The sequence below is a fragment of the Callorhinus ursinus genome, unplaced genomic scaffold (genome assembly GCF_003265705.2).
Source record: "Callorhinus ursinus isolate GAN/ISIS: 27379988/994484 unplaced genomic scaffold, GSC_fseal_2.0 scaffold41, whole genome shotgun sequence".
NCBI lineage: Eukaryota > Metazoa > Chordata > Mammalia > Carnivora > Otariidae > Callorhinus > Callorhinus ursinus.
In genome coordinates this window covers 4,872,045-4,899,468 of record NW_027397103.1, presented here as the reverse complement: position 1 = coordinate 4,899,468, position 27,424 = coordinate 4,872,045, and the positions used below count along the sequence as shown (strand labels likewise).

The 27,424-nt window shown below is 42.9% G+C and overlaps 1 protein-coding gene across 6 annotated transcripts in view; it reads right to left on the bottom strand.

Annotated features, from left to right (window-relative positions):
• The window catches only part of FBXO21 (F-box protein 21), a 52,804-nt gene extending 28,636 nt beyond the window's left edge, over nt 1-24,168 (bottom strand). For 3 of the 6 annotated variants that reach the window (XM_025889439.2, XM_025889441.2, XM_073881053.1), the window contains exons 1-7: nt 23,885-24,163; nt 22,869-23,004; nt 19,920-20,014; nt 13,294-13,415; nt 10,472-10,618; nt 10,051-10,187; nt 8,975-9,111 (exon numbers count right to left, since the gene is read on the bottom strand). In XM_025889439.2, the coding sequence (XP_025745224.1) occupies nt 8,975-9,111; nt 10,051-10,187; nt 10,472-10,618; nt 13,294-13,415; nt 19,920-20,014; nt 22,869-23,004; nt 23,885-24,123 (1,013 nt within the window). In that variant the 5' untranslated portion in view covers nt 24,124-24,163. Of the gene's footprint in view, nt 1-8,974; nt 9,112-10,050; nt 10,188-10,471; nt 10,619-13,293; nt 13,416-19,919; nt 20,015-22,868; nt 23,005-23,884 lie in introns of all 6 variants that reach the window. The other 3 variants (XM_073881050.1, XM_073881051.1, XM_073881052.1) reach the window with 2 other exon arrangements.
• Nucleotides 24,169-27,424: the final 3,256 nt, after the last annotated feature.

Genomic DNA, 27,424 nt, shown 5'->3' with positions numbered 1-27,424 from the left:
TTAAGCGTCTGCCTTCGGCTCAGGTCATGATCCCGGGGTCCTGGGATCAATTCCCACATCAGGCTCCCTGCTCTGTGGGAAGCCTGCTTCTCCCTCTCCTCCCCACTTGTGCTCTCTCTCACTATCTCTGTCTCTCTCAAATAAATAAATAAAATCTAAAAAAAAAAGACTGCAAGACACAGATGTTTAAGGAACAGCACTGATGTATGCTATCAAACAGAGTTTTGGGGGGAGATTAAGCCAGATTAAACCAAGTTTGAGAACTAGAATTTATTGACCTGATCTACAAGATGCTCAGTCTGATGTCGGCCCAAGGCTCTATGCACTCTGCAGACTGGCACAGTTCATGTCTGTGGGCCATGGGTCCCTGGGGTTGTGAGGAAAGTTACGGAGCCCTGCCCCGTAGTGCTCTGCCCCACCTCCGCAGACATGCTCAGGTGGTCAGCCAGGGCTCAGCCTGGGAGCGCACGCCAGACCAGAGAGCAGAGCCCCTGCACTTGACCACGCCGCCCCTTCCGTGAACCGTGCTCTTGAACAAGGTGGTAGCCCTCACTGAGTGGAGCCGTGGTAGGCAGTCACACAAAGCAAGTCCTCACCGCATTACCAAGAACATTCTATGAGGATTCCTGAGGGATTTAGTGGGTCTTTGTTTCAGGGATCATTGTATATTTTTTCTTGAGCGAGTGTTCCACTTTGATCTTAGGCCCTCTGCAAGCCATGTAAGGGATGTTCTCTTCGGCCGCTTTAAAAAGCCCAGGCAGATTGCTTCCTAGAGTCCTATCAATATCCTTTCTCTGGCAAGACAGATGGAATGTTCCAGAAACAAGGGATGCTCTTCAACTTTTTTTGAGTCTAGGAGAACCACGCATATATACACAAATTTACAGACAAAAATCCTAAATAAAACACGAGCAAATCATACAATGTATTTTTAAAAATCCATATGACTAAGATAGATGTACCTCAAGAATGAAAGGAGAATTGAATGTTAAAAAATCTATTTCAGCACACACAGTCTAAAAGAGAAAACCATATGATTTTATAAGTAGACACAAAAGAGATTTTGGGGGGGAAAAATCTAATGCTGGGTCCCTCTGTGGCTCAGTGGGAGCATCTGTCTTTGGCTCAGGTCATGATCCTGGGTTCCTGGGATCAAGTCCCTCATCGAGCTCCTTGCTCAGCAGGGAGCCTGCTTCTCCCTCTGCCCCTCTCCCATGCTCGTGATCTCCCTCTCTAATAAATTAATAAAATCTTTAAAAAAAAAACCTTATGCCCACTTTTTTTTTAAAAGATTTTATTTATTTATTTGTCAGAGAGAGAGAAAGCGCACAAGCAGAAGTGGCAGGCAGAGAGAGAAGCAGGCTCCCCGCTGAGAGACTCGATCCCTGGGCCCCAGGATCATGACCTGAGTTGAAGGCAGATGCTTAACCAACTGAGCCACCCAGGCTCCCCTAATGCCCACTTTTTAATAAAACTGAAGCAAACTAGAAATTTAGAAGGCAGCTCTGATAATCCCAATGAAAGGAAATACCCCAAACGTCATGCTTGATGATGAAATTCTAAAAGCAGTCCACCTAGGGGCGCTTGGGTGGCTCAGCTGGTTAAGCGTCTGCCTTTGGCTCAGGTCATGATCCCAGCCAGGGTCCTAGGATCAAGTCCCGTATCAGGCGCCCTGCTCAGCGGGGAGTCTGCTTCTCCTTCTCCCTCCAATGCTCCCCCCTCCCCCGCTTGTGCTCGCTCTCTCAAATGAATGGATAAAATCTATTTTTTTAAAGCTTTTATTTGTCAGAGAGACAAAGAGAGCGAGTGAGCGCACAAGCAGGGGAAGTGGCAGGCAGAAGGAGAAACAGGTTCCATGCTGAGCAAGGAGCCCGATGCAGGACTTGATTCCAGGACCCCGGGATCATGACCTGAGCCAAAGGCAGATGCTTAACCGACTGAGCCACCCAGGTGTCCCTGAATGGATAAAATCTTTAATAAATAAATAAATAAATAAATAAATAAAAGCATTCCACCTAAAGTCCTACCCTAAGAGAAGGGTACCCGCTATCACTGTTTCTACTCAATTTTGTGCAAGAGGACCCAGTCAGCAGAATAAGTACAAGAAACAGAAATGTACAAGGGCTAGAAAGAAAAGAAACAAAACTGTCATGATTCACAGGCAGTATGACGCTCTATACAGAAAACCCAAGAGTTGACAATGAGCTCTAATAATTTATTCCACAAAGGGATTATCAGATCTATATCTAAGTATCAACCTTATCCCTATGTATCATCAACACTTAGTAAATGTAATTTTAAAAATTACCATTTACAATAGCAACAAAATTTTAAGGTTCTTAACGAATAAAACTAGCAAAAAGTCAAAGAACTCCATGAAGAAAACAATAAAATCTTTTTAAGGGGGCACCTGGGTGACTTACTGAGTTAAGCGTCTAACTCTTGATTTTGGCTCAGGTCATTATCTCAGGGTCATGAGACTGAGCCCCGAGTCGGGCTCTGAGCTGAGTGTGGAGCCTACTCAAGATTCTCTCTCTCCCTCTCCCCTTCCCTCTCTAAAAGTAAGTAAATAAATAAATATCTTAAGGACATCAAAGACAAATATGTAGGGAGGTATCATGTTCACAAACAGACTCAGTAGTGAAACACTGACAATATTGCTCATATTCATCTATGAATCCAATCCAAAGCAGGCTCTGGTGCCAATCAATATCCATACAGGCTTTTGAAGAAGCCTGGTAAAGGGATTCTAAATCTACAGAAGAACAAAAGGCTAGGAACAGCCAAGGGAATTTTGAAGAACTCGATGGGGGTCTGACCAGTAGGTACTAGTTAATGATAAAGTTACAGTAAGTAAGACAATATGGTCTTGGTGCAGGGACAGAGCCGTGACCAAAGGCACGAGGAACATGGGTGGAAATGAGGACGTGGAGGGCCTGCAGCCCCGCTGATGCCTCACGGGTGGTGTATCCCCCACTATTCTCACCAGCTTCCCCTCTTTCCTGAGGACCCAGCCAGGGGGCTCAGTGTTTACTTCTGCCAGGTGCCTGGGGTGCTAACAAATTACTTCATCGCTCAGATGCACTGCTAGTGTACGTTCGCTGTAGCCTAAGGAAAAATGACAGTTACCACACACAACTGTACCCAGCAATAAGGTACTATGGCAAATAATATGGTAATTGGAGTTTTAAATGCTTAATATCATGCAGAGATCCTTGGTGGATTATGACATGGTCATTTAAGAATATTTTTGAGGTATTTGGGGAAATTGGTTGGGTTATTTAGGGAGAGAGAATGGGCTGAAAAAGCGTATTTCCCATTTACGATAACAGAAAATGGGTGTCTGCTATCCAAAAAAGAAGCCATGCAACACATTTTCAGAAATAGATATTTGGAAAAGAAGGGAAGCCCATACATACCATTTAAGGAAATATACATATGTAATGAACTATAAAAATTGCATGGAAATAACAAAACTTTCAGATTAACTGGTGGGTATCTTTGCAGAGCAGAGGAGGAAGGGGATGAGGAAGCGTACCCAGGAGGTTCCAGCGATACGTGTTTTATTTCTTAAACTAGTTGTAGAAACACAGAGACGAGTGGGGCGCCTGGGCGGCTCAGCTGGTTGAGCGGACGGGTCCGACTCCTGATTTCCGCTCAGGTCATGATCTCAGGGTCCTGGGATGGAGCCCCAAAGTCGGGCTCCACACTGAGTGTGGAGTCGGCTTGAGATTCTCTCTCTCCCTTGCCCTCTGCCCCTCCCCCACCTCATGTGTGCACGCTCTCCCTCAAGTAAATAAATCTTTTTTTTTTTAAAGATCTTATTTATTTGACAGAGAGAGACACAGTGAGAGAGGGAACACAAGCAGGGGGAGTGGGAGAGGGAGAAGCAGGCTTCCCGCGGAGCAGGGAGCCCGATGCAGGGCTCAATCCCAGGACCCCGGGATCATGACCTGAGCCGAAGGCAGACGCTTAATGACTAAGCCACCCAGGCGCCCCTCAAATAAATAAATCTTAAAAAAAAAAAAGAAACAAAAACGAAATACAGAGGTAAGTTACACCTCTCTTCTAGGTGTGCATCACAAACTACTAGATGTGTAAAGCACTGGGTCATCTCAACCCTCCAAACCACTTGAAAAGCATGTGCCCCATTTTCACAGAATAAAAAACTGAGGCTCAGAGGAAGCGGAGGTCTGAACTCTGCCCGACTTCAAAGCTCAGGTATTTTCTATTATTCCACTCACCAGAGGGTATCATGGTCATTCAAAGAACAGGATATAATTCAATGACGTTGTTTCTTTTTCCTCTAAATGGCACATTTAATGAGAAGACAGTTCTGCCTATTTGATGAACTGTTTCTTTCAGAAAAGCTAATCTCCAGCTGATAAGAAATCGAGCATTTGCTTTGCACATGAGCGAGAACGTAGCGACTCTGTCCTCTTCCCCACCTCCTTCTGTGCCCTCCCCCCCCTTCTCTCTCTGGTGAGGAGGGAGAGAGGGGGAGATTTAACGGAAGACTACAAAGTAAGACTTTCTTTAAGAACTCTTTGATCTAGATGGACTTCACAGATATATTCAGAACACTTCATCCTAAAACCGCAGAATACACATTCTTTTTAAGTACACGTGGGACATTCTCCAGAACACATCACACATACTGGGTCACAAATCAGGCCTCAACAAATACAAAAAGATTGCGAGCATACCATGCATCTTTTCTGATCACAACACTATGAAACCTGAAGTCAACCACAAGAAAAAATTTGGAGACCACAAATATGTGGAGATTAAATAGCATGTTACTAAACAATGAATGGGTCAACCAGGAAATCAAAGAAGAAATTAAAAAAATACATGAAAATAAATGAAAATGAAAACACAACTGTCCAAAACCTCTGGGTTGTAGCAAAGGTGGTCATAAGAGGGAAGTATATAGCAATAAAGCAATATAACACCTTAAGAAGCAAGAAAAATCTGAAATAAACAATCCAACCTTACCCCTAAACGAGATAGAAAAAGAACAAGAAATGAAACCTCAAGTCAGCAGAAGAAGGGAAATAGGAAAGACGGGAGAAGTAAACAATACAGAAACAAACCAAAAACACCCCTGGTAGAACAGATGAATGAAACCAGGTATTGGTTCTTTGAAAAAAATTAATAAAATTGATAAACCTCTAGCCAGACTTTTCAAAAGGAGAAAGGACCCAAATAAATAAAATCACAAATGAGACAGGAGAAATAACAGCCAACACCATAGAAATATATACAATTGTAAGAGAATATGAAAAATTGTATGTCACCAAATCAGACAACCTGGAAGAAATGGACAAGTTCCTAGAAACATATAGACTACCGAAACAAACAAATAAATAGAAAACTTGAACAGAGCAATAACCAGCAAAGAAATTGAATCAGTAATGAAAAAAAAAATCTCCCAACAAACAAAAGTCTAAGGCCAGATGACTTCACAGGTAAACTCTACCATTTATTTATTTTTTTAAAGATTTTATTTATTTATTTGGCGGAGAGAGACAAAGTGAGAGCAGGAACACAAGCAGGGGGAGTGGGAGAGGGAGAAGCAGGCTTCCCGCTGAGCAGGGAGCCCGATGCGGGGCTTGATCCCAGGACCCTGAGATCATGACCTGAGCCGAAGGCAGACGCTTAACGACTGAGCCACCCAGGCACCCCTCTACCAAACATTTAAAGAAGAGTTACTACTTATTCTTCTTAAACTATTGCAAAAAATAGAAAAGGAAGGAAAACTGAATTCCTTCTATGAGGCCAGCATTACCTTGATTCCAAAATCAGATAAAAACTCCACTAAAAAAGAGAACTACAGGAGTGCTGGGTGGCTCAGTCAGTTGAGCATCAGACTCGATTTCGGCTGGGGTCATGATCACAGGGTCATGAGATTGAGCCCTGAGTCAGGCTCCACACTCAGCATGGAGTCTGCCTGTCCTTCTCCCTCCCCACATTGTTGCACACGTGTGCACACGTGTGGGCACACACTCTCTCTCTCCCAAATATATAAAATCTTAAAACAAAAACAGTACAGGCCAATATCCTTGAAGAACATGGATGCAAAAATTCTCAACAAAATACTAGCAAACCGAATCTAACAATACATTAAAAGAATCATTCACTACAATCAAGTGGGATTTATTCCTGGGTTGCAAGGGTGGTTCAATAGTCACAAATCAATCAATGTGATACACCATATTAATAAAAGAACCAGATGATCATTTCAATAGATGCAGAAAAAGCATTTGACAAAATACAACATCCACTCAGGATAAAAACACTCAACAGGGCGCCTGGGTGGCTCAGTTGGTTAAGCGACTGCCTTCGGCTCAGGTCATGATCCTAGAGTCCCGGGATTGAGTCCCACATCAGGCTCCCTGCTCAGCGGGGAGTGTGCTTCTCCCTCTGACCCTCTCCCCTCTCATGCTATCTCTCGTTCTCTCTCTCTCAAATAAATATCTTAAAAAAAAAAACACTCAACAATGTAGGTTTAGAGGAAACATACCTCAACATAATATAAAGACCATATATGAAAAACCCCGAGCTAATATCATCCTCAGTGGGGAAAAACAGAGAGCTTTTCCTCTATAGTCAAGAACAAGACAAGGATGTCCACTCTCACCACTGTCATTTAACATAGTACTGGAAGTCCTACCCACAGCAATCAGACAACAAAAAGAAATGAAAGGCATCCAAACGGGCAAGGAAGAAGTCAAACTTTCACTATTTGCAGATGACACAATACTCTATATAGAAAACCCAAAAGATTCCACCAAAATAATTGCTAGAACTGATACACGAATTCAGTAAAGTCACAGGATACAAAATCCACCTACAGAAATCTGTTGCATTTTTATACACCAAAAACGAAGCCGCAGAAAGAGAAAATAAGGAATCAATTCCATTTACAATTGCACCAAAACCAGTAAGATACTTAGGAGTAAACCTAACCAAAGAAGTGAAAGACCTGTACTCTGAAAACTATAAAACACTGATGAAAGAAATCGAAGACGACACAAAGAAATGAAAAGACATCCCATGCTCATGCATTGGAAGAACCAATATTGTTAAAATGTCTACACTATCCAAAACAATCTACACATTTAATACAATCCCTATCAAAATACCACCAGCATTTTTCACAGAGCTAGAACAATCTTAAAATTTGTATGGAACTACAAAAGACCCCAAATAGCCAAAGCAACCTTGAAAAGGCAAAGCAAAGCTGGAGGCATCACAATTCCAGACTTCAAGCATATTACAAAGCTGTGTATTACAAGTATATTACAAACGGCACTGGCACAAAAACAGACACATAGATCAATAGAACAGAACAGAAAACCCAGAAATAAACCCACTATTATATGGTCAATTAAACTTTGACAAAGCAGGGAAGAATATCCAGTGGGAAAAAGTCTCTTCAACAAATGGTGTTGGGAAAACTGGACAGCAACATGCAAAAGAATCAAATACAAAAATAAATTCAAAATGGATGAAAGACTTAAATGTGAAACATGAAACCATTAAAATCCTAAAGAACACAGGCAGTAACCTCTCTGACATCAGCCACAGCAACTTTTTAGAAGTCTCCTGAGGCAAGGGAAACAAAAGCAAGAGAAACAAAAGCAAAAATACACTACTGGGATTTCATCAAGATAAAAAGCCTCTGTACAGTGAAGGAAATAATCAACAAAACCAAAAGGCAACCTATGGAATGGGATAAGATATTTGCAAATGACACATCTGATAAAGGGTTAGTATCCAAAATCTATGAAGAACTTATATTGGGGTGCCTGGCTGGCTCAGTCAGTGAAATGTGCGACTCTTGATCTCGGGGTTGTGAGTTTGAGCCCTGCGTTGGGTGTAGAGATTATTAAAAAAACAAACAAACAACAAACCCTTATAAAACTCAGCACCCAAAAAATGAATGATCCAGTTAAACACTGGGCAGAAGACATGAATAGACATTTTCTCAAAGAAGACATCCAGATAGCCAACAGACACATGACAAGATGTTCAATATCACTCATTATCAGAGAAATGCAAATCAAATCTATAAGGAGCCATCACCTCACACCTGTCAGAATGACTAAACTCAAGAACACAGGAAAAAACAGGCGTTGGTGTGGATGAGTTTATAGCGGCATTCTCTACAATAGCCAAACTGTGGAAACAGCCCAAGTGTCCACCAACAGATAAGTGGAGAAAGAAGTGGTATACTAATACACAGTGGATTATTACTCAGCCATAAAAAAGAATGAAATCTTGCCATCTGCAACAACACGGATGGACGTAAAGAGTATAAAGCTAAGCAAAATAAGTCAGTCAGAAAAAAGACAAATACCGTATGATTTCACTCATATGTAGAATTTAACAGAAGAACAAAGGGGAAAAAAAAAGAGAGGCAAAACAAAAAACAGACTATTAACTACAGAGAACAAGTCGATGGTTACCAGAGGGGAGGTGGGTGGGGCGTGGTGGGAAGGATGAAATAGGTGATGGGGATTAGGGCATGCACTTGCGATGAGTACTGGATATTCTGCCGAAGCGCTAAATCACCTGAAACTAATATTACACTGTATGTTAACTACCTGGAATTTAGATAAGCACTTTAAAAAAAATAAGAAGCAAAATTCCTTAAAACAAAAACCCTCTTTGATCTGATCTGCTCTGCAACTGAGACCTAGAGACCCACCCAAAACCCTGAGCTCCTAGTCCTACTCTTTATATAGAGAGAGAATTGTAAATTCACATGCAGCTTTAAGAAAGAATACAGAAAAATCCAGAATGCCTTTCTCCCAGAACCAGAATCTCGACACTGATGGCCAAGGAACCAGACAGCTGGCCCACCCCCAGTGCTCTGGTGAACTTCTCTGTTCAGTTCCTGCACTTCCTCTCAGCACCATGGGAGTAATTCCTGAGGCCCAATCACAATGTGGCATAGGTGGCTCACCCTTCTGCACCCTGGCACCACCTTAACAAGAAGTGACTGGGGAAGTTGACAGGTTCCAGTGGGACCCCCAACTGCCGGGCAATTGTCAAGTAGAGCAGAGACATGCTGATCGGGATTCCTGTTCTGCGAATCAAAACCTAAAGGAGAAAAAAATCCTTTAGCTTCATGGAAAGGAACCAGACCTTGTCATTCCCTTAATGTAAAGTTCTTACAGGGCCCCCACTGTGCATTGGGAATGACACTAGGTTTTTGTTGGGCAGTATCTGATTTATTTAGATCGGGGGTCTGCAAACTGCAGTCTGTGGGCCAAATCTAGTCCATCGCCTGTTTTTGTATGGCCTGCATAAGAAGAGTTTTAACATTTTTTAGTGTTTTAGAAAAATCATGAAAAGAATACTATTTCGTGACACATAAAAATTACATGAAATTCACATTTCCATGTCCATATAGAAGGTTTCATGGGAACAAAGCCACACTTGTTCGTTTTTGCAATGTCCATGCCTCCTTTCAATTCCAATGGCAGACCTGAGCACTGAGGACACACAGCATATGGCCTACAGAGCCAAAACGTCTGGCCCCTGACAGAGAAAGTTTGCAGATCTGTGATTTAGGGTGTGCTTCTTCCAAAAAGAATGAAAGGCCATGTCAAGAAAAGTGTGTAAAATACGACAGAAAAAATTTAAGGTACATACAGGGCAACAGAATAGATTTGAAAACGGTGCTAAGGACGAAGCACATTAAAACTAAATATCAATGATATGGCTGGCCAAATTTCCTCGGGACATTCTATAGGACAGTGCAGAAAACAGACCTGATTGGTTTCACGGTTTCATGTTTGTAAGATATAAACTGACCAAAGTAAGAAATACCTATTTCTAGACAGGAAATGATCTCAAAGGTTTTCACACTGAGAAAAATAAAAATCCATAGCAATATCCTGATGGTAGAGGCAAAAATGCGTTTCACTGGGCATTGAGAGATGAAAAGACAATATATTTGCCCTCAAAAACAATACAATCGATCAGAAATTAGCTTAAAAAATACATATTATTCTGTTTTAATTCACCCGCATTTACCTGGTGCATATACAAGTTGAGGGCATTATAGTAATCCATCCGGTTCCCCTTAAACTTGAGTTGGTCGTAAAGGACATAGTTCATGGCATCCAGCACCTGGCTCTGGAGTTCTATCTCCATTATCATGGAGGATTCACCTGAAACACAGAGATCTACTCTGAGGACACAAGCACTCCCCACGTTGTGACCAGTGTCCCAAACCCGTACCAGTCTCCCAACAGGACCCAGCAGGTGCCGCCAGTCCAGGGTGGAGAAACGAATATGAACTTAAAAGTCTTTCACATTTCCAGGTGAACATGGTGGTGTCATTAACTGCTTTTCTGGTGGCATAATAGAAACATCCTGCAGAGTTTCTCAAATCCACAAATCCTCTGCAAGGTTTTCTTTTGCAAATACAGTTGGATCCAAAGCAATTCCACACCTGCCTTGAAGGCCAAGCTGGGGTGTCGACTGTTGATGCCCCGGAGGGTTTTGCAAACAAGCTCCACAATGCTGTCAATCTGGGCCTGGATATCTTTGAGGCTGATGTCAGAGAGAGGATTACAGTACTGGTCAATATATACAGCACCTGAAAATGAACAGGAATTATTGAGTAAGGTCCTATTTTTACCCTTTTCCTCTCAGTTGCTCATTTAGCCCAGACACCTGGAGCCATGGTTCTTTGCACCATCCTAGCAGATAAGCTTCGTTCGTGGATGACAGACCTTGCTGCTAATACATGGAGAAGGAGCCACATTCTCACAACAAAGGAGTTTAAACACTTTATTTTTAAAAAATAAACCGAATCCTCTCTCAAAGGTTATGGGCTCAAAAAACGGCATGATACACAACATATTCCCATATTCTATTACAAAGAGAAATAAATGCTATAAAGGAGCTCTTTCCAGTAACTATGAAAACTTAACGGCATAAGACAGTCCCTTCACTTTAAAAAAAAAAAAAAAGTGGAAAGCCCTCAATGAGGGATTTCTACAAACCGTACCCCTCAAAGGTGAAATAGTTAAGTGAACTTTGGAGAGAACTGTACTTTGGAATTACAGAAACAGTAACACTCAGGGAACCGAACCTGCAGCTAAAGACTTGTACAAAGTACACTGGAGACACTGTCTCTGGAATCCAGCTCGGCTCTTTACTGCCTGAGGTCATTTTCTAACCAGATGCCAAAGGGCTAACTTGATTATTTGGTTATAAGACATTTTCATTTGAGAAGCTGCAGTTACGACTTGTTTTTGGAGTCATTTTATTTTGTTTATTTTTTAAGATTTTTATTTATTTATTTAACAGAGATAGAGAGAGAGCACAAGTAGGCAGAGCGGCAGACAGAGGGAGAGGGAGAAGCAGGCTCTCCGCCGAGTAGGGAACCCGACGCGGGGCTCGATCCCAGGACCCTGGGATCATGACCTGAGCCAAAGGCATCCGCTTAACCGACTGAGCCACTCAGGCGCCCCTTTGGAGTCATTTTAAATTCAAGAGGTCAGGTTCTCGACCCCCTACTCACACTGCAAGGAGCTGCAAGCAGGCATCAAGAGACCCGGACCCCAGTCCCAGTTTTGCCCCTTAGCTAGGGATTGGTTCCTGGGCTTTCTTGGGATGGTTTCCTCACCTGTTGGCTGACGTCCATTCCAACCTAATGCTATGATTCCTAGACTCTATTAATGCTATCAGATTATTCTTGTTAGTCACCAAGGATTAGAACCCTGGAGCCGACTTCCACTTGCTCAACTACTTGCTCAAAAGCCTTCAATGGCTACCCAGTGCCTATAGCACTGATTTGGATGAGTTACTTTCTTTATATTTGGAAGATGAAAAAGAAAGTCATCGTCTTCATAAATAAGTTACAGAAAACAAAGCCTGTCAAATTATGTGGAATAAACAGAAGATGGAGGACTCTCCACTCCAGGATACACAGAAGATTCCAGGGTGGTGAGGATGTTTGAGTTTAATCAATGGAAAGAGATTTTTCACTTCCTTCTAGATGATGAGACTTTTACACAATCAACAAGAATCTGTGGAGTACGTAGTGATTGTAATAATGTAAGGTCAAGAGACACGAGAAACTTAATGATCAGTTGGAGAACAAAATGCACACACCTGAAACAGACACTACACTGTGGTTTACTAGTCAATGCTACTGCACGTATGGCTTCTGAGGCGAGTAAAATCTGTAAGCGCTGCAGGAGTCGGCAGAAACTCAATGGAAGTTAAATTTGAACCGAATTTCCGCGGGTACGTGGGATTTAAGAGGGAATTCTAAGAAAAACGGATAAAACTAATGAAGATACGAAGCCAGGAGGGAAGACAATGACCTGGCTGGAGCAAAGCGGGGTGTTTTGAGAGTAACAGGCATAGGTCTGGGCTTCAAGGGAGGTCCAGATTATGGCAGGCACTGAAAAGCAGGCAGAGTTAATCTAAAAAAAGGAAATCAGCCAGCCGCAAAGGGGTGGTGAAAAGGCCAGGTTTCAGGCTGGACTGGTGCTAGGTGTCAGTGGCCTTGAGGCTCAGGAAGGCAAGTGCCACTTCGAAAGCGGCTGCCGGGAGAGGTGACAAGTCTGCCCAACCACAGGAATAGAATGGGGACACAACTATGCCAACACTGGAAAGAAAGAAAACTGATGAACTGGATAAGTCACAGGGAGCAGGGAATGAAAGTGAATGAACAGTCGTACCTGCACTTCATAGCCATAATTTATGGGAATGCTTCTGCAATATGCTAGGAATTTAAATTAGTTTAAAAAAAACGAAGTCACATTTTGTTCTTGTCTGACTTAGCAGGAACAAAGTTATTCCCTTCATCATGTCTGTCCACTCGACTTCTTTCTCCTCACTTCTCATTATGGACAAGCAGACTCACTGATGCACAAGGACACTTCGTCCTCATTAAACTCCAACCAGGGAGGTGAAGGGATTTGCTTGAAGTCACACAGAGACAAAACTGGACAAATTTCTGATTTGGACATGATGCTTCAAAGCTTATTAGAAAAAGGGAATTTAACCTCATTAGCTAAATTATCAGCCTCATGCTTTGAACTGACGGTGCATCTTGAGAAAACACTGTCTCTTCAGCTGACAGCCAAACACTCTGGCAAAATCTTAGCTCCAAGTTTAGCAGTTTTGCCTGTCTAACCTCCAGAAGTCCATGCAGCACAGTTCACTTTTCTGCCACGCCACCCTCAGGGACGGTCTCCACTACTGATGTGAGCGACAGCTTAGCTGCCTATCAGAAGATCACTGTCAGAGCCTCACCTTCAAGATACGATTCATAGTCATCAGGCTGCTGAAGAAATGCCTTCAAGTTATTTAAAATTTTCTGTTGGCGTAGGTAGTAGAGAATTTTTTTAGCGTAGTATTTCCAGGTCAAAGCTTTTCTGGAAGACAAACAAACAAGTCAATGAGAATCAAGATACTAAATAAAACCTTCGATTACCTTATTTTTTGCTTCACACTAATCATAGGATGTAAAGAGCCTACTTAACAAGAAAAATATAACTGGTTCGTGATCACATGGCACTTCCTATCATGGAACAGATAGCACAATTTACGACTTTGCATTTGTAACTGACACTAGACCATTCGTGCTGAAATCCAAGAAAACACTGACCTGTTTGGCTTCAGATTTACTAAAAGGAAATCCAAGAGAAAGCTGAAAAGCGGGGGCAACTGGCTGAGGCTCAGGAACCAGGGGTGAGGTGTCTGCAATCTGCAGGCCCCTGGGTACCTGCCTCAGGAACTCAGGCCTTGGGCTAAGGCTTTCTCTTTGTCTTTCTACGCTCACTCCATGGTGATCTCATCCCATCTCACGGTTTCAAATATTATCTCCACTGACAGCCCTCAGTTTATTTTCCAGTACGCATTTCTCCTCTAAACTCCAGACCCGTATGTCCAACTGCTCCTCCACAACCCCACGTGGTTGTCTGATGAACCCCTTACCCATGCTTCCCCTCCCAGCAATCCCCCTGTCTCAGGTAAAGGCAACTCTGCCATTGCAGTCAGGCCGAAAACCCTGGAGCTCTCCTGGCCTCCTTGCTTGCTTGTTCTGCGGCTACATTCAACCCAACCACCTGTGCTATTCGCTGTAGCTCAAAGTCTACCAGACATGTGAACACTTCCCACTCACTCATCTAAGTCCCCATCATCTTTTGTCTGTATTTTAACAGTCCCCGAACTGAGCCCCCAGCTTCAAACCTGCCCCTCTACAGTCTCCCCTCCACACGGCAGCCTCAGTGCTTCAGTTAGCTAAGTCACAGCACAAAAACCCTCTGCCCCAAATTCTTCGCGGGTTTTCCACCTTGCTCAAAGTAAAAGCCCAAGTCCTAACGATGACCTAAGAGGTCCTTTAAACTCTCCCCCCATTACCCCTCTGACCTCAATTCCTGCTCTTCTCTGCCTCCACCAGGCCTCCGGCCACACTGGCTTCCCTGCTGTTCCTTCATGCCTGGTGGTGCTCACCTCGGGCCTCAGCACTCTCAGCTCCTTGACTGGAACATTCCTTCCCTGGAGATCTGCAATCTGCACCTTCACCTCCTTTCAGGTTTTCATTCAAATGTCATCTTGAGTATGGCCTTCTCCCCTCACCCCCAAATACCCCTCCCTGATTAGTATTTGTTTACAGCAATTCGCATCTTCTAATGTAATAAATCATCTTACTTGGTTAGTGACTATCTCCCCTACTAGAATGTAAGCATTTCTGTGTTGCTAACTAGTGTATTCTCAGTGCTGGGATAGTTTCTGGTACACAGTAGATGCTCAATAAATATTTGCTAAGCGAATGAAATGCTTCACCAGATATCCAAATGTACACAGGGATCACGGGAAATAGGAGGGACACGGATTAGTTTATCTGTGTGGCTTCAGAAATAAAGAACTCTCTGGGACGCCTGGGTGGCTCAGTCCGTGAAGCGACTGCCTTCAGCTTGGGTCATGATCTCCAGGTCCTGGGACTGAGACCCACATTGGGCTCCCTGCTCAGTGGGGAGCCTGCTTCTCCCTCTCCCTCTGTCTCTGCCTCCCCCACCCTGCTTGTGCTTTCTCTCTGGCTTGTTCTCAAAAAAATAAATGAAATCTTGAAACGAAAAAAAAAAAAAGGACTCTTGCTCTTCAGTTAGTAAATGAAAATCGGCAGAACTAGGTTCTACCAGTCTTTTAACCTTTGAGTTGTAAAGTATGTCAACCTAGAAAACTGCACGAAACAAATAAGCAGCTTCATGAATTAAGCTTAATACACGATTATAAGACAAACATCCTCGTACCTACCAATCAGGCTGAGAAACGACTTCACAGACACCCCAGAGCCCTCCAGGGCCCTCTCTCTCCCATCTACAGCCATCACAACCCACACCTTCATGCTCATCACTGCCTCACCAAATGTACATCCCCGAACACTCTAGTCTAGCCCATTTTGAGGTCATTCAAGTCTCTTAATGCACAGGCTCCCCCTCCATCTTTCCTTTCCCTTGCACTTTATTTGTTGAAGAAACCTGGTTGTGTGACCTGCAGTTTCCCACAGTCTGGAATTTGTTGACTGCATCCACAAGGTATGGTTTCACATGTTCTTCTGTCTTCTGAATTTCCTGTAAATTGGATGTAGACCCTTGATCAGATTCAGATTCCATTTATTTGGCAAGACTACTTCACAGGTGGTAAGGAAGTCCTTCCATCAGGAGGCAATCACGCCTTGGCTTTCCCTTTCGGTGATGTTAGCAGCCACTGCTCCTCAATGCCCAGGTCCATTAATTCATTAGAGGTTGCAAAGTGGTAATATTCTAATTCCACCATCCTTTCTTCATTTATTAGCTGGAGCATTTCTATAAGGAATAATTTCCCTTCATCCACTACTTAATTCCCCCAATGGCACAATAAATAGGAAAGGCAGGATAAATGCTTGTGTCTTTCCTTTTGTTTTTCAAAATAATAATAATTTGAATTCTTATTATCCTCCAAAGGTGAACAATTAGTTGTTCCTGAGTATTACGATGAGCTAACAGAGCTATACACAGTTGGTGTGTTTCAACCCATCCCAGTGATTATCCATACTGCTGCTCAAATCACATCTCTGACCAATGAAAGCCTCTCCATGTTGGCTCCTGAACACTTACAACATGAAATATTGATACTTCTCCTGATATCTGGTTCCAGACTTCCAAGATGCTTCCAGACTTATCTTTTTACAATTCCTGTATCAGACCTAGAATCAGCCCTTTCCCCACAATCGTGGCTTCTTTTGATGGGAAAGGGTATATCAAGACCACTATCTGGGTACTAGGGATCATCATTTCTACTAGATTGGTTATTGTTTCTAGACCTTTTCAACGGACAGAAATAGTAGGTCTAGTGTATCTATGTGTGTATCCACACATACACCCCTACATATTTTTAAATATATCTCAGGAATTCATACTGATACTTCTAAATCAAATGCAGAACTAAACAGTTTTTACCATCTTCTATTTTGTATCTCTAACTTTTCTTCTTCTAATACCCCACTTCTCTAGAATACCAGAGATGAATTAGAATATCACCTAGATACTCGTTTGCTTTATTCCACATCTTAGAAACACACAAATGCCCAGCCTCAGAATAACAAGACCAGTATTTTCATCACCTTGATAAGTACTGAAAACAGCTAAATATTTGTTTCCATTCTCCCCTACTCTCTGCTCATTTCTTTAAACAACTGTACTAGATCTATGTTGAAAAGGTTTATGGCCATTACATACTTTTTACCCTATTAACTGTCACTTGGATTTAATTCTACAAGTAAATATGTATTTAATGCTCACCATTAGTCCTTTTGTGTCTCTCTGGTAGTTTTGGTTGTTTGAAGCTCATTTTCTAGCACATTTCTCACGAAGGGCTCAAAAGTCCCCGAGTCCTCACAAGTTGGTAAGTTTGTCTGCAGCCTTTATACTTGGAAGTCAGTTTGGCTGGATATAAAAATCCTTGGCTGACATTTCTGATCCTTGAGCATCTTAAATATATTACTCTTTTTCCCTCTGACACAGAGCAACTGTTGAAAAGTCTGATGATATTCTGATTCTCTTAACCTTATCAGTGACTTCATCTTTTTTGGTTGGATGCCCAAAAGACTTTTCTGTCTTTAAAATCCAGTAGGTTTACTGAAATATGTCTCAGTGATGGTCACTCTGGGTCATTTTCTCAGGTACAGCGTATGCCACTTTTAATATGTTGTTTCAAATCTTTATTGTAGATGTACTCTTTTTAAAGATCACACAGAACACCATAAATGCAAACTGTTTTCAAATATCCAGAGATTGGTGCTTCAGCATTTATGAAAAACTATCCTTCCTTCCTATGCTTTCCATATTTGCACAATAAGCATTTGCCAGGAATGAATACAAACAGGGTCCCTCAAGAACTCCAGCATCCCAAAATATTTACAAATATAAGTATTCCCTCTCATTTAAAAACAACCCTGTCTTAGGGTTGTTCAAATGTGTGTCAGGCCAAGAGGTGACATTATCTGTGACACTCATTTTTAAAAAGACTATAACTATGCTTTTTTTGTAACTGGCTGTGCATATTTAGTCATGTTTGCCAATCTAAGTAAAAAAAAAAAATTTCGTTGTTATTTAACATTTCTTTGCAGAGTGAATTTAAAGATCTACAGGATTCTCAGCCCTCTGGATCTGCTCTTCTGTGAATGTCCTCCTCTTCTGCGTCTTTTTCAATTTCTTCTTAGACATTTTAAGAATTCTACTGATGTTCTTTATAGTTTCTTTGGTCAAAAGGAAGTTTATTTTTTATTGCAAAACTCTGTCTATATTCTTGTATTGCTCTGGTCTCATTAATCTTAGTTAAGTAGGTCTCCCTAGATTAGACACAAAGTCTGCTATTTTACTGACGGATTTTCATTGTGATAATTTTAAAATTTAGGTTATTTAATCTTTTGGAACTTAATTTTTGTGTATGATGTCAGTTTTACTTTCTTCCAGATGAATATTCAGCTATTTCCAATAACAACCATTAAGTATGCCACCTTTTCCCCTCTGACTTTAAATATATTATCTTTTATGCTGGGACACATTTCTGAATTATTCTGTCACTCATGTAGCTCTCAACTCTCAATTTAAACACTGTTTCAGTTACAGCCAGCTTCATCTATGTCCTATTACCCAGTGATGTAAGTTTTACAAAGTGATTATTTAAAAATTGTGGGGGTTTTTTGGCTCATCTAGTGAATTTATTCTTCTTGACATATTTTATGACAATATTATCCAATTAAAGCAAAAAAACTCCTGTCCCCAAACTCTTTTTGCATCCTAATTGGAATAGCACTAGGGTTATGTGTTAATTTTAGAAGAACTGACATTTTTGTAATAGTAAGTCTCCCCAGTCAAGGACATGCTATCTTTTATGTTTTTCGGTAACATTCTAAAGTCTGACCTCGGACGCTCATTCCCAGGAACCTATTACTTAGAAATAAGACCACAAAAAACATCACCCTCCACAATAACATAAGATGGAGAAGGAAGTGGCTGCTCATCAACAGTGGGATAGTTAAATAAATTACAGTATGTACTGTAAAACAGTATATAGCCATTAATAAAATGAATTTGACTTTTTATCAGTTGATTAGATTTCCACAAGGTAATGCTAAATGAGAAAAAAAAGATACAGAAAAGCACCTATTTTATGATCACAATTCTGTGAAATAAATGATCTCCCTCCATCCCCACATATATTGATGTGTATCAGAATGTTAGAACATAGGCTAAGCTGTCATCATTAATTACAGGGGTGGGGCAGGGAAAGCCAATGCAAATGGAGAGAGTGGGGAGGAATGGAGAAACAGCATAAGCAAGAAAAAATAAAGTCTGCACTCAACATCAAATCAAATCTAAAACAACCAATAAACTTAGTATATATGACATTATGCTTAAATATTTGAAAGTATACTCACATATATGTAAAAAAGACAGGTCAGCTTTTATTTTTAAGGCTGTACAATACTATTAGACCATACTTCAATTCATTTATAGATAAACCAAAATAGAAACGGAAAAATGACCTCTGCATCTGAACTCATCCAAGGCCTAGAATAGTGGCACATTTACCTCTCCCCTACAGTTGTTCCTGATAGATAGTTCTCTCTCCTAAACCCCTTTAAAAACAAGAAAATATCCTATGCCTTGTTTGTGAGCTATCGCACAATAAGCTCTAAGGAAGATGCTAAGCTAGCCTTATCTTCTATCACTAATAGTTTCCAGAACTTTTAGGGCAGAAAATCTTTTTCATTGGTATGTTAAACTGGAAGCCAAGTCATCTTTTAGGTAAACTGGAAATTAACCTTCACAGCAGAAAATATGAGGCATAAAAAATTTTAAACAACAAACAAGAGATGATGGATTCTTCTTGATCAGGAGAGATAAAGGAAAGGTTCAATCAGATACCAATAATGTTCAAGGCCAAAGTAAGATCATTTCTTAACAAAACTCAGAAATCATTAAGAAAATCCTCCATTAAATTAAACCATGCCTAAGAAATCAAGAAAAAAATTCAATCCATAACAGACAAATTTGGTGATGGTAGGTGGAGAGGTCATAAAGGAAGGGTAGTTTATATTACTAAGTGACATAATAGATACAAGTGCCAAGCACAGTATTTGACCCATACTAGGAATAAATACTAATTCTTTTTTCCTTCCAAAAGGATTTTTGCAAGGTTTCTTTAAATATCAATTGTCTCTGTGTATTTACATTACTTACACAGAATTTTTCAAGAATATAACGACGCAAGACATGAAATATTTGGAAAACATATCCCAGGGTTCAGCCACATACAAATTACAGCAGTTAATTCTGGGCATTATTAGAATGAACAAAAAACAATCCTTGCTAAAACGTATAACTTACCTTCCTTCCATATTTAGGATACACACCAATTCATCCTCAAAAAATATCTCTGGTCCCTCAAGATTCTCAATGTCACTAAAACCATTACAAGGGACCTATGAAGAAGACATATACAAACAGGCCTCAATAACAGGCAATAATCTGTCACTCTCACACACAAATCTGAGTTGCAAACAAAGATGCTCATGTGCATGGAAGTGGTAACAGCTGTCCTACACTATCCTGCACCACCCACCATGGGTGGCAAGTAACATGTGGAGTAACAATAATTTGTTCAGATCTTGCTGCCCCAGTTGTAAATTAATTATATTTTCATAGTCTGGAATTTCTGAAATTACTCAGAGTTCTAATGTGAAGAAAAATAGCTCTGAAACAAGGATTAGAAATACAAAATATCATAATTTACAACAGTGATTTCATGCAATTTATGTTGTACTCAAGTAGGAGCACACGACCAGAGAGAAGCCTAGTACTTTGGGCAACTCACTTAACCCACTGAGCCTATTTTCTCCTCTGTAAATTGAGGTGGTGGTACCAATAAGCTTTAAAATTCTACTACTTCTCCCATTTTGTTTTGAAAGTAGCCAGGAAATTTCATGTCAACCTGTGTGCATGCAGAGAACACACGAATATAAGGGTCCTGAGCCAAAGTAATCATCCACCCTCAGATCAATCTTAAGTCTATTCCTGCTATATTCAAAGTCCTTGACATATTTCTAATTAGGCAGTGGTACACAGAAAGAGGGAGCTAAGGAAAAAATACAGCAATTCATCATTATTAGACAAACACACAGGCTGTTAAAAATGCACACAAAACCAGCTGGACTAGAAACAGAGGATGCAAATTAGTAGCCCATGACCAAGTGCATCAAATACATCTAGCGCCCAAATACATGTGTGTGCAATCACATTTGTACCAGTTTTAAAATCTGATGTGAAGGCTTTTGGCCAGGGCATGGCTTATCCAGAATAGAACATAAATTCTGTCCATCTTAATAGCAACGAAAATTTATTTATATAAATGAATTACACTAGGGGCGCCTCAGTCAGTTAAGCGTCCCACTCTTGATTTCGGCTCAGGTCATGATCTCCGGGTCCTGAGATCAAGACCCACGTCCAGCTCTGCGCTTAGTCCTGAATTAGCTTGTGTCATCCCTGCTCCTGCCAACCGCCTGCTTGCTCTCACTCTGGCTCCTGCTCTCTCTTTCTCTCTCAAATAAATAAAATCTGAAAGGAAAAAAATAAAGAGAGGGAGAGAGAGAAAGAAAGAAGGAAAAAGAAAGAAAGAATGACAGACAGACTGGAAGGAAGAACTGAATTACATGGGGGATATCTGGTTTTATTCCCCATAGGGGAATAAGTTCAAATTTGTCCAAAGTTCAAATTTTCCCTTTCAAAACTTGAAAAGTCTTGAAAACAATTCACATGTATGAACTCCATTTAGTAATATTAATTAAAATTAGAAAATAGGAATTAATCAGGGTGCCTCACTAGCCCAGTCAGGAGAGCATACAACTCTTGATCTTAGGGTTGTAAGCTCAAGCCCCACACTGAGTGTAGAAATTACTTTAAAATAAAATCTTGGGGCCTCTGGGTGACTCAGTTGTTAAGCGTCTGCCTTCGGCTCAGGTCACGATCCCAGGGTCCTGGGACTGAGCCCCTCATCGGGCACCCTGCTCCAAGGGAAGCCTGCTTCTCCCTCTCCCACTCCCTGTTTGTGTTCCCTCTCTCGCTGTGTCTCTGTCAAATAAATAAATAAAATCTTAAAAAAAAAACTTAAAAAAGAAAGGAAGAAAGGAAGAAAAGAGAAATTAATCTTCAGTAAACCAGGAAGTAAAATAAACCAGAGGCACCTGGCTGGCTCACTCAGTAGAGCATGCGACTCTTGATCTCACAGGGTCCTGAGTTCAGGATCCACACTGGGTGTACAGTTTACTTAAAACAAACAAAAAACCCCAAAGCCAATAAATAAATAAATCAGACTGGCTCATTTCTAGGCCCTCAATCAGAAATAAATTTAAGGGGTGCCTAGGTGGCTTAGTTGGTTAAACATCTGCCTTCGGCTCAGGTCATGATCCCAGGCTCCTGGGATTGAGCCCCGCATCGCATCAGGCTCCCTGCTCAGTAGGGAGCCTCCTTCTCCCTCTCCCTCTGCCATTCACTCCCTTGTGCTCTCTGGCTCTATCTCTCTGTCAAATACATAAAATCTTAAAAAAAGAAAGAAAGAAAGAAAGAAATTTAAAATATTAGTGTGAACTACTTCCCGGAATTACAAAAACTTAAGAATCATGACCTAATATAGAAACTTCTGAGACGCTTTGTGGGAAAAGAAAACAACTACAAAAACCCATGCATTTCAGCAATATTAAAAAAAAAAAACAAACAACACTTTTCAGGGATAATGAATGCAAGATAATTTAACTGACGGAGTGATACGTCTGATTTACAGATAGCTTCCAATCCTTCCAATTACCTTAAGAAACAATGCTATTCACTAGTGGTTAGTTAGAACTTGCAAAGCCAGAGAAGAAAAACCGTATTAATTTTGTCAACCCTTCTGGGAAAACAACTGGGCAAACGAAATCTGTAGTGTTTGATCACCGATAATCCCCTAACTCCAGCGGGGGCTGTGAAAAATATGTTTAACCTCCTCCAGGAGAAATGATGCTGATCTGGATTCCCTCTACATTGTGCTGCGGGTCCCTCCCTCCCTCTCCACCCCCATTCTCTCTCTGGCTTTAGAAAAGTAAAGCTGGCAGGGACAAATGGCTTCGTGTTGTTGGCTGGGAGGAAAGGGACACAATGACTCTTGCGGCCATCTAAGTGAGTCAGGGACTGAGAGAGAACTGAAAAAGAAGTATCAGAAAGCTGGATGAGCTAATGCCTACAGACCCAGACACATACACCACTAGCAGGCAAAAGCGGGGAGCTACATCAACGGATCCTTACGTGCTCCGAAAAGAACCTCTTTGAGAATGAGGCTACAATCTTCCGGGCTTCTAACCCAGCTTTTTGCCGAACTTTATACTCCTCCAACCAATTGACGTAGTCGGTGGGGCTGTAGTGTTTCATAAGGGAAGGCCACCTACAAGAAGAGAAACACCCTCTCAGCTTAACGGAGACTCAAAGGCAGACACACGAATCAAAGACAGCCTTGAAAAACAGGGAAAGCAGTATGGTTTAGTGGCACCGGGGCCCTGGCGGTGACCCTAGTTCAAATCTCCACCCGGCACGCAGCCTGCGGCGTGACCTTGGCGTGGCGGTAGGAATGCTCCGTCTCCACTCCCCATCTATAAAATGGGGACAGTTGCAGCAACAGTAATAGTGACGACAAGGGCTGCTAACATTGATCGCGCGCCTCACAAGGGCCGGGCCCTGTGTAAATAAATGCTCCTTACACATCATCTCATTTAATAACCACAGTAGAAGGTAGGTCTGATTATCACCGTGTAAACTCGATGAATGGGGCTCAAAAGAAAGGGAAGTCGCCACCCCCCCCAAGGTCATACGGCAAGTGTGCCACGGCCAGATTGATCCGGGGTCCCACACCGAAATCTGTGCTCTCCGCCCGCAACCGGGGAATGCTGCGTCCGCTTCCTCCAAGGGCTGTTAGGATCACTGCATCGCCGGATCCATGTAAACATTTTAGCTCGGAGTCGGGCACAAAGAAGCGCGCAGGATGGATCAGCAGCGATCCTACCGTCGTCACCCTCTATGGCGGGCCCCCGGCTGCCGGGCGCTTCCCGATGCGCAATTTGGGCAGCGGCGGGTCCGCGCGGCGTGGACCCCAGGGGCCCGGGGAGCCGGCGGCCCGGAGGCCTTTGTCTGTCGGTCCGCGGGCAGGGGTCCGGGGGTGGCCTCCGGGGAGAGGGTCCGCGCGCGGGCAGGGAGGCGGCGGCGCGGGCCGGCCAGGCCCGAGCCCGGGCCCGGGGGGCGCGGGGCGGGGGCGCGGGCGGCGGGCTCACCTCACCCGGAACTGCTCCTTCCACACCTTCCCGCTACTCTGGCACAGCTCGCGCAGTCGCCGGCAGGTGCTGGAGACGCGGCCGATGTCGGCGGCCGTCAGCGAGCCGCTGCACAGGATGTACTCCAGCACCTCGCCGGGCAGGTTGACGAGGCAGCTGAGGCCCGCCGCTTCGGGCGCGGCCTCCTCCGCCAGCGCCGGCACCACCTCCATCGCGCTGTCGACCGCTGCCGCCGCCATCTTGTCCGCGTACCTGGGCCCGCCGCGCGCGCGCGCCAGGGCGCCCCGCTTCGCCCCGCCCACTCGCCTTGAGGGGCGGGCGCACGGATCGCCCCGCCCGCGTTCTTGGCCACACCCTCTCGGCCCGGGCTGCGACGGGTCGAAGGAAGCCGGGTCTTGGCAACTGCGCGGTGGGTCCGGGAGCTGGGAACCCGCGGTGGTAGCAGCCTCCAACTTTCTTGTGTGTCCGGAGCGCTTCCTGTGCGTGAACTCAGCGGTCCTTCCCAATAACCCTATCACCTCTTATCTCCCCGAGTTACAGATGCGGAAACTGAGGATCTAGCTAAACGGACTTGCTCACAATTCCGTGTACTGAAGAGAGGCTTGACTTCTGCTTGACTGCTCTAAATATTCTTGAGTTGGTGCTATTTTTACATTTTACATTTCTTTCTCCTCTATTAGAGCCCTCTATGATGGGTGCTGTAATTATACCCATTCTAGGAATACGGAAAGCAAGGCTCATAAAGGTGGGAGTCACTGGTTCAAAATCACAGATACAAAGAGTGGTAGAGCCTGGCTTTGAACCCTTAAAGCAGGAATTACCATCCGGGTAATTCAGTGCCTACACCAATAATAATAATAATAATTTTATTAATAAATATCAAATAAATAAATGTTATTATTTTTAACCCGGGGCCCTGTGCTGTGTGCCCTGGGGATACAGATGTGAGTAAGACGGTGTCCTTGCCTCACAAGAGCTCAAAGTCCAGTTGGGGGGACACATAGGTATAGAAAAATCTACTGTCAGTACATGGAGGCTCAATAAGGCCCCCACCTCAATTTGGAAATCAGAATGCCCTGAAAGTATTGAAGTTGTAAAGTTAACTCTCAATGGATGGTGTTAAGCCACCCATGGCTCCCTACTGCCCTTAGAAATGAATCCAAAATCCCTAACATTCTTGCAAAGGGATAGTCCCCTGTTTACCTCTCCTTATCTATCTGAAGCCATTCTTTCCTTCACTAGTCACATCCCAGCCAGCCTGGTCTCTTTCCTTCCACTTCTGGCCTTCACAGGTATGCTGGTCCCACTGCCTGGAATATATTTTGTGCTAGAATGTCCTCCTTCTAGCTCCTCCTCCTCTTCCTCCAGGCCTTAGTTTAACCTCTCCAGATGACCTCCATTTCCTCACCTCAGCCCCACTGCCCCACATATGATTCCTTCCCAGCATTTTTCAGTCTTGTCTTTACTGACTGAATTAATTTATAACTGTCCAACCTTCATCTTTCCTGCTAGATCAGAAGCAACTTCAGCATCAGGACTGTATTTGATTCACTGGTGGGTGCCCCGTGACTTGGCTCAGGCCCCATACGTAGCAGATCCTCAATAATTGCCTGTTATTTGCATTGTCCAACTAGCTGTTTAGCTAGAGCAGGTCAGACTTTCTGAGGGACAGTTTCTCATCTGTAAAATGGGGATAATAAGAAGAATGCTGGCCTCCTGGGATTGTCAGGTGAATTCAGTGAGTACATGGAGATAAAGTGCATAGAACAGAGCCCGACACAGGGAAAGTGCTGGATAAAAGTGTGTCATGGGGGAGTGGGGAGATACTGCTTCATGAGTACAGGTTTTATTTTGGAGAGATGGCAATGTTTTGGAACTAGATGGAGGTGGTAGTTGCACAACATTGTGAATGTACTAAATGCCACTGAATAGTTCATCTTAAAATCTTTAATTTTAGGAGCACCTGGTGGGCTTAGTTAGGAGAGCATGGGACTCTTGATCTCTGGGTTGATGTCCAGAACTCTCTCTGCAGCCCAGTTCGCTCCTCTGAGATCTAGACTCGCTTAGCTAACTGCTCACCTGACATTCCCTTTGGGTCCCTAAAACTCAGTGTGTCCAGGAGAAAACACACATCCTCCAGCAACTTCACCTTGCCCTCTTCCAGTGGTTCCTGCCTTAGGAAAGGCCACCTGTCCATCCGTTTCTGCAAAACTAGAAGTCGTGGCCATCCTTGGCCCCTCTTTCTCCCTCACCATCTCCATATGAATGACCAATAGAGGTTAATTCCTCTATAAAATGGGGATAACAACAGATCTTCCTATTAAATGAAACAATGCATATATATCCGTTACTATTGCCGCATAACAAACCCAATACGTAGTGGGTGTAAAACAACCTTGTTTTTTTGCTTTTGATTTTGTGGACCAGGATGTGGGGAAGGTCTTAGCTGGGCAGCTCTGAATTGGGATGAGGTGGTGGCTCCAGATTCCATGCTCTCAAACACAGCATGTACTTAACTCCGTCAGATCCTACAGGGCCTGGAAAGAGGGTTGGGATCTTATCTTAAGTGTGCTGGGAAGCACTCTCCATACTCGAATGCCCAGACAGAGGTTATGTTCTCTCTGCTTCAGTTTCTCTGAGAAAACTTTTTTTGGGGCGGGGGGAGATAAGGAAACAATTTTCTTCTCTAAAAGGTCACTTCTAATAGTTATCAATCTGTCTCTTTCTCTCTGTTTCCTTAGTCATGGTCCCAGTGCATGTCCCAGCATGGCCCGTAAATGTTCCCCTGGCTTTCACCCTGGGCCAGAGAATGTGAAAATCAGCCCCAGTGACACTCAGACTTTGGTAACCAAAGTTTTCAGCCCATTAGGTAGAAGGCAGACCCCACAGCCGCACAGGTGATTGGCAAGCTGTTCTCATGAAACAACTACTGTTTTCTTATCAATGCCACCCAGGCCCTCCTTCTCCCCCCACCCCCTTTTTTTTTAATTTTAAATTTTTTTATTGTTATGTTAATCACCATATATTACATCATTAGTTTTTGGTGCAGTGTTCCATGATTCATTGTTTGTTCATAACACCCAGTGCTCCACGCAGAACGTGCCCTCCTCAATACCCATCACCAGGATAACCCATCCTCCTCCCCCCCTCCCCTCTAGAACCCTCAGTTTGTTTTTCAGAGTCCATCATCTCTCATGGTTCGTCTCCCCCTCTGACATACTCCCCTTTTCTTCCTCTCCTGTTATCTTCTTTTTCTTTTTTCTTAAAATATGTTGCGTTATTTGTTTCAGAAGTACAGATCTGTGATTCAACAGTCTTGCACAATTCACAGCGCTCACCGTAGCACATACCCTCCCCAATGTCTATCACCCAGCCACCCCATCCCTCCCACCCCCCACCACTCCAGTAACACTCAGTTTGTTTCCTGAGATTAAGAATTCCTCATATCAGTGAGGTCATGTGATACATGTCTTTCTCTGATTGACTTATTTCACTCAGCATAACACCCTCCAGTTCCATCCACGTCGTTGCCATTTGCAA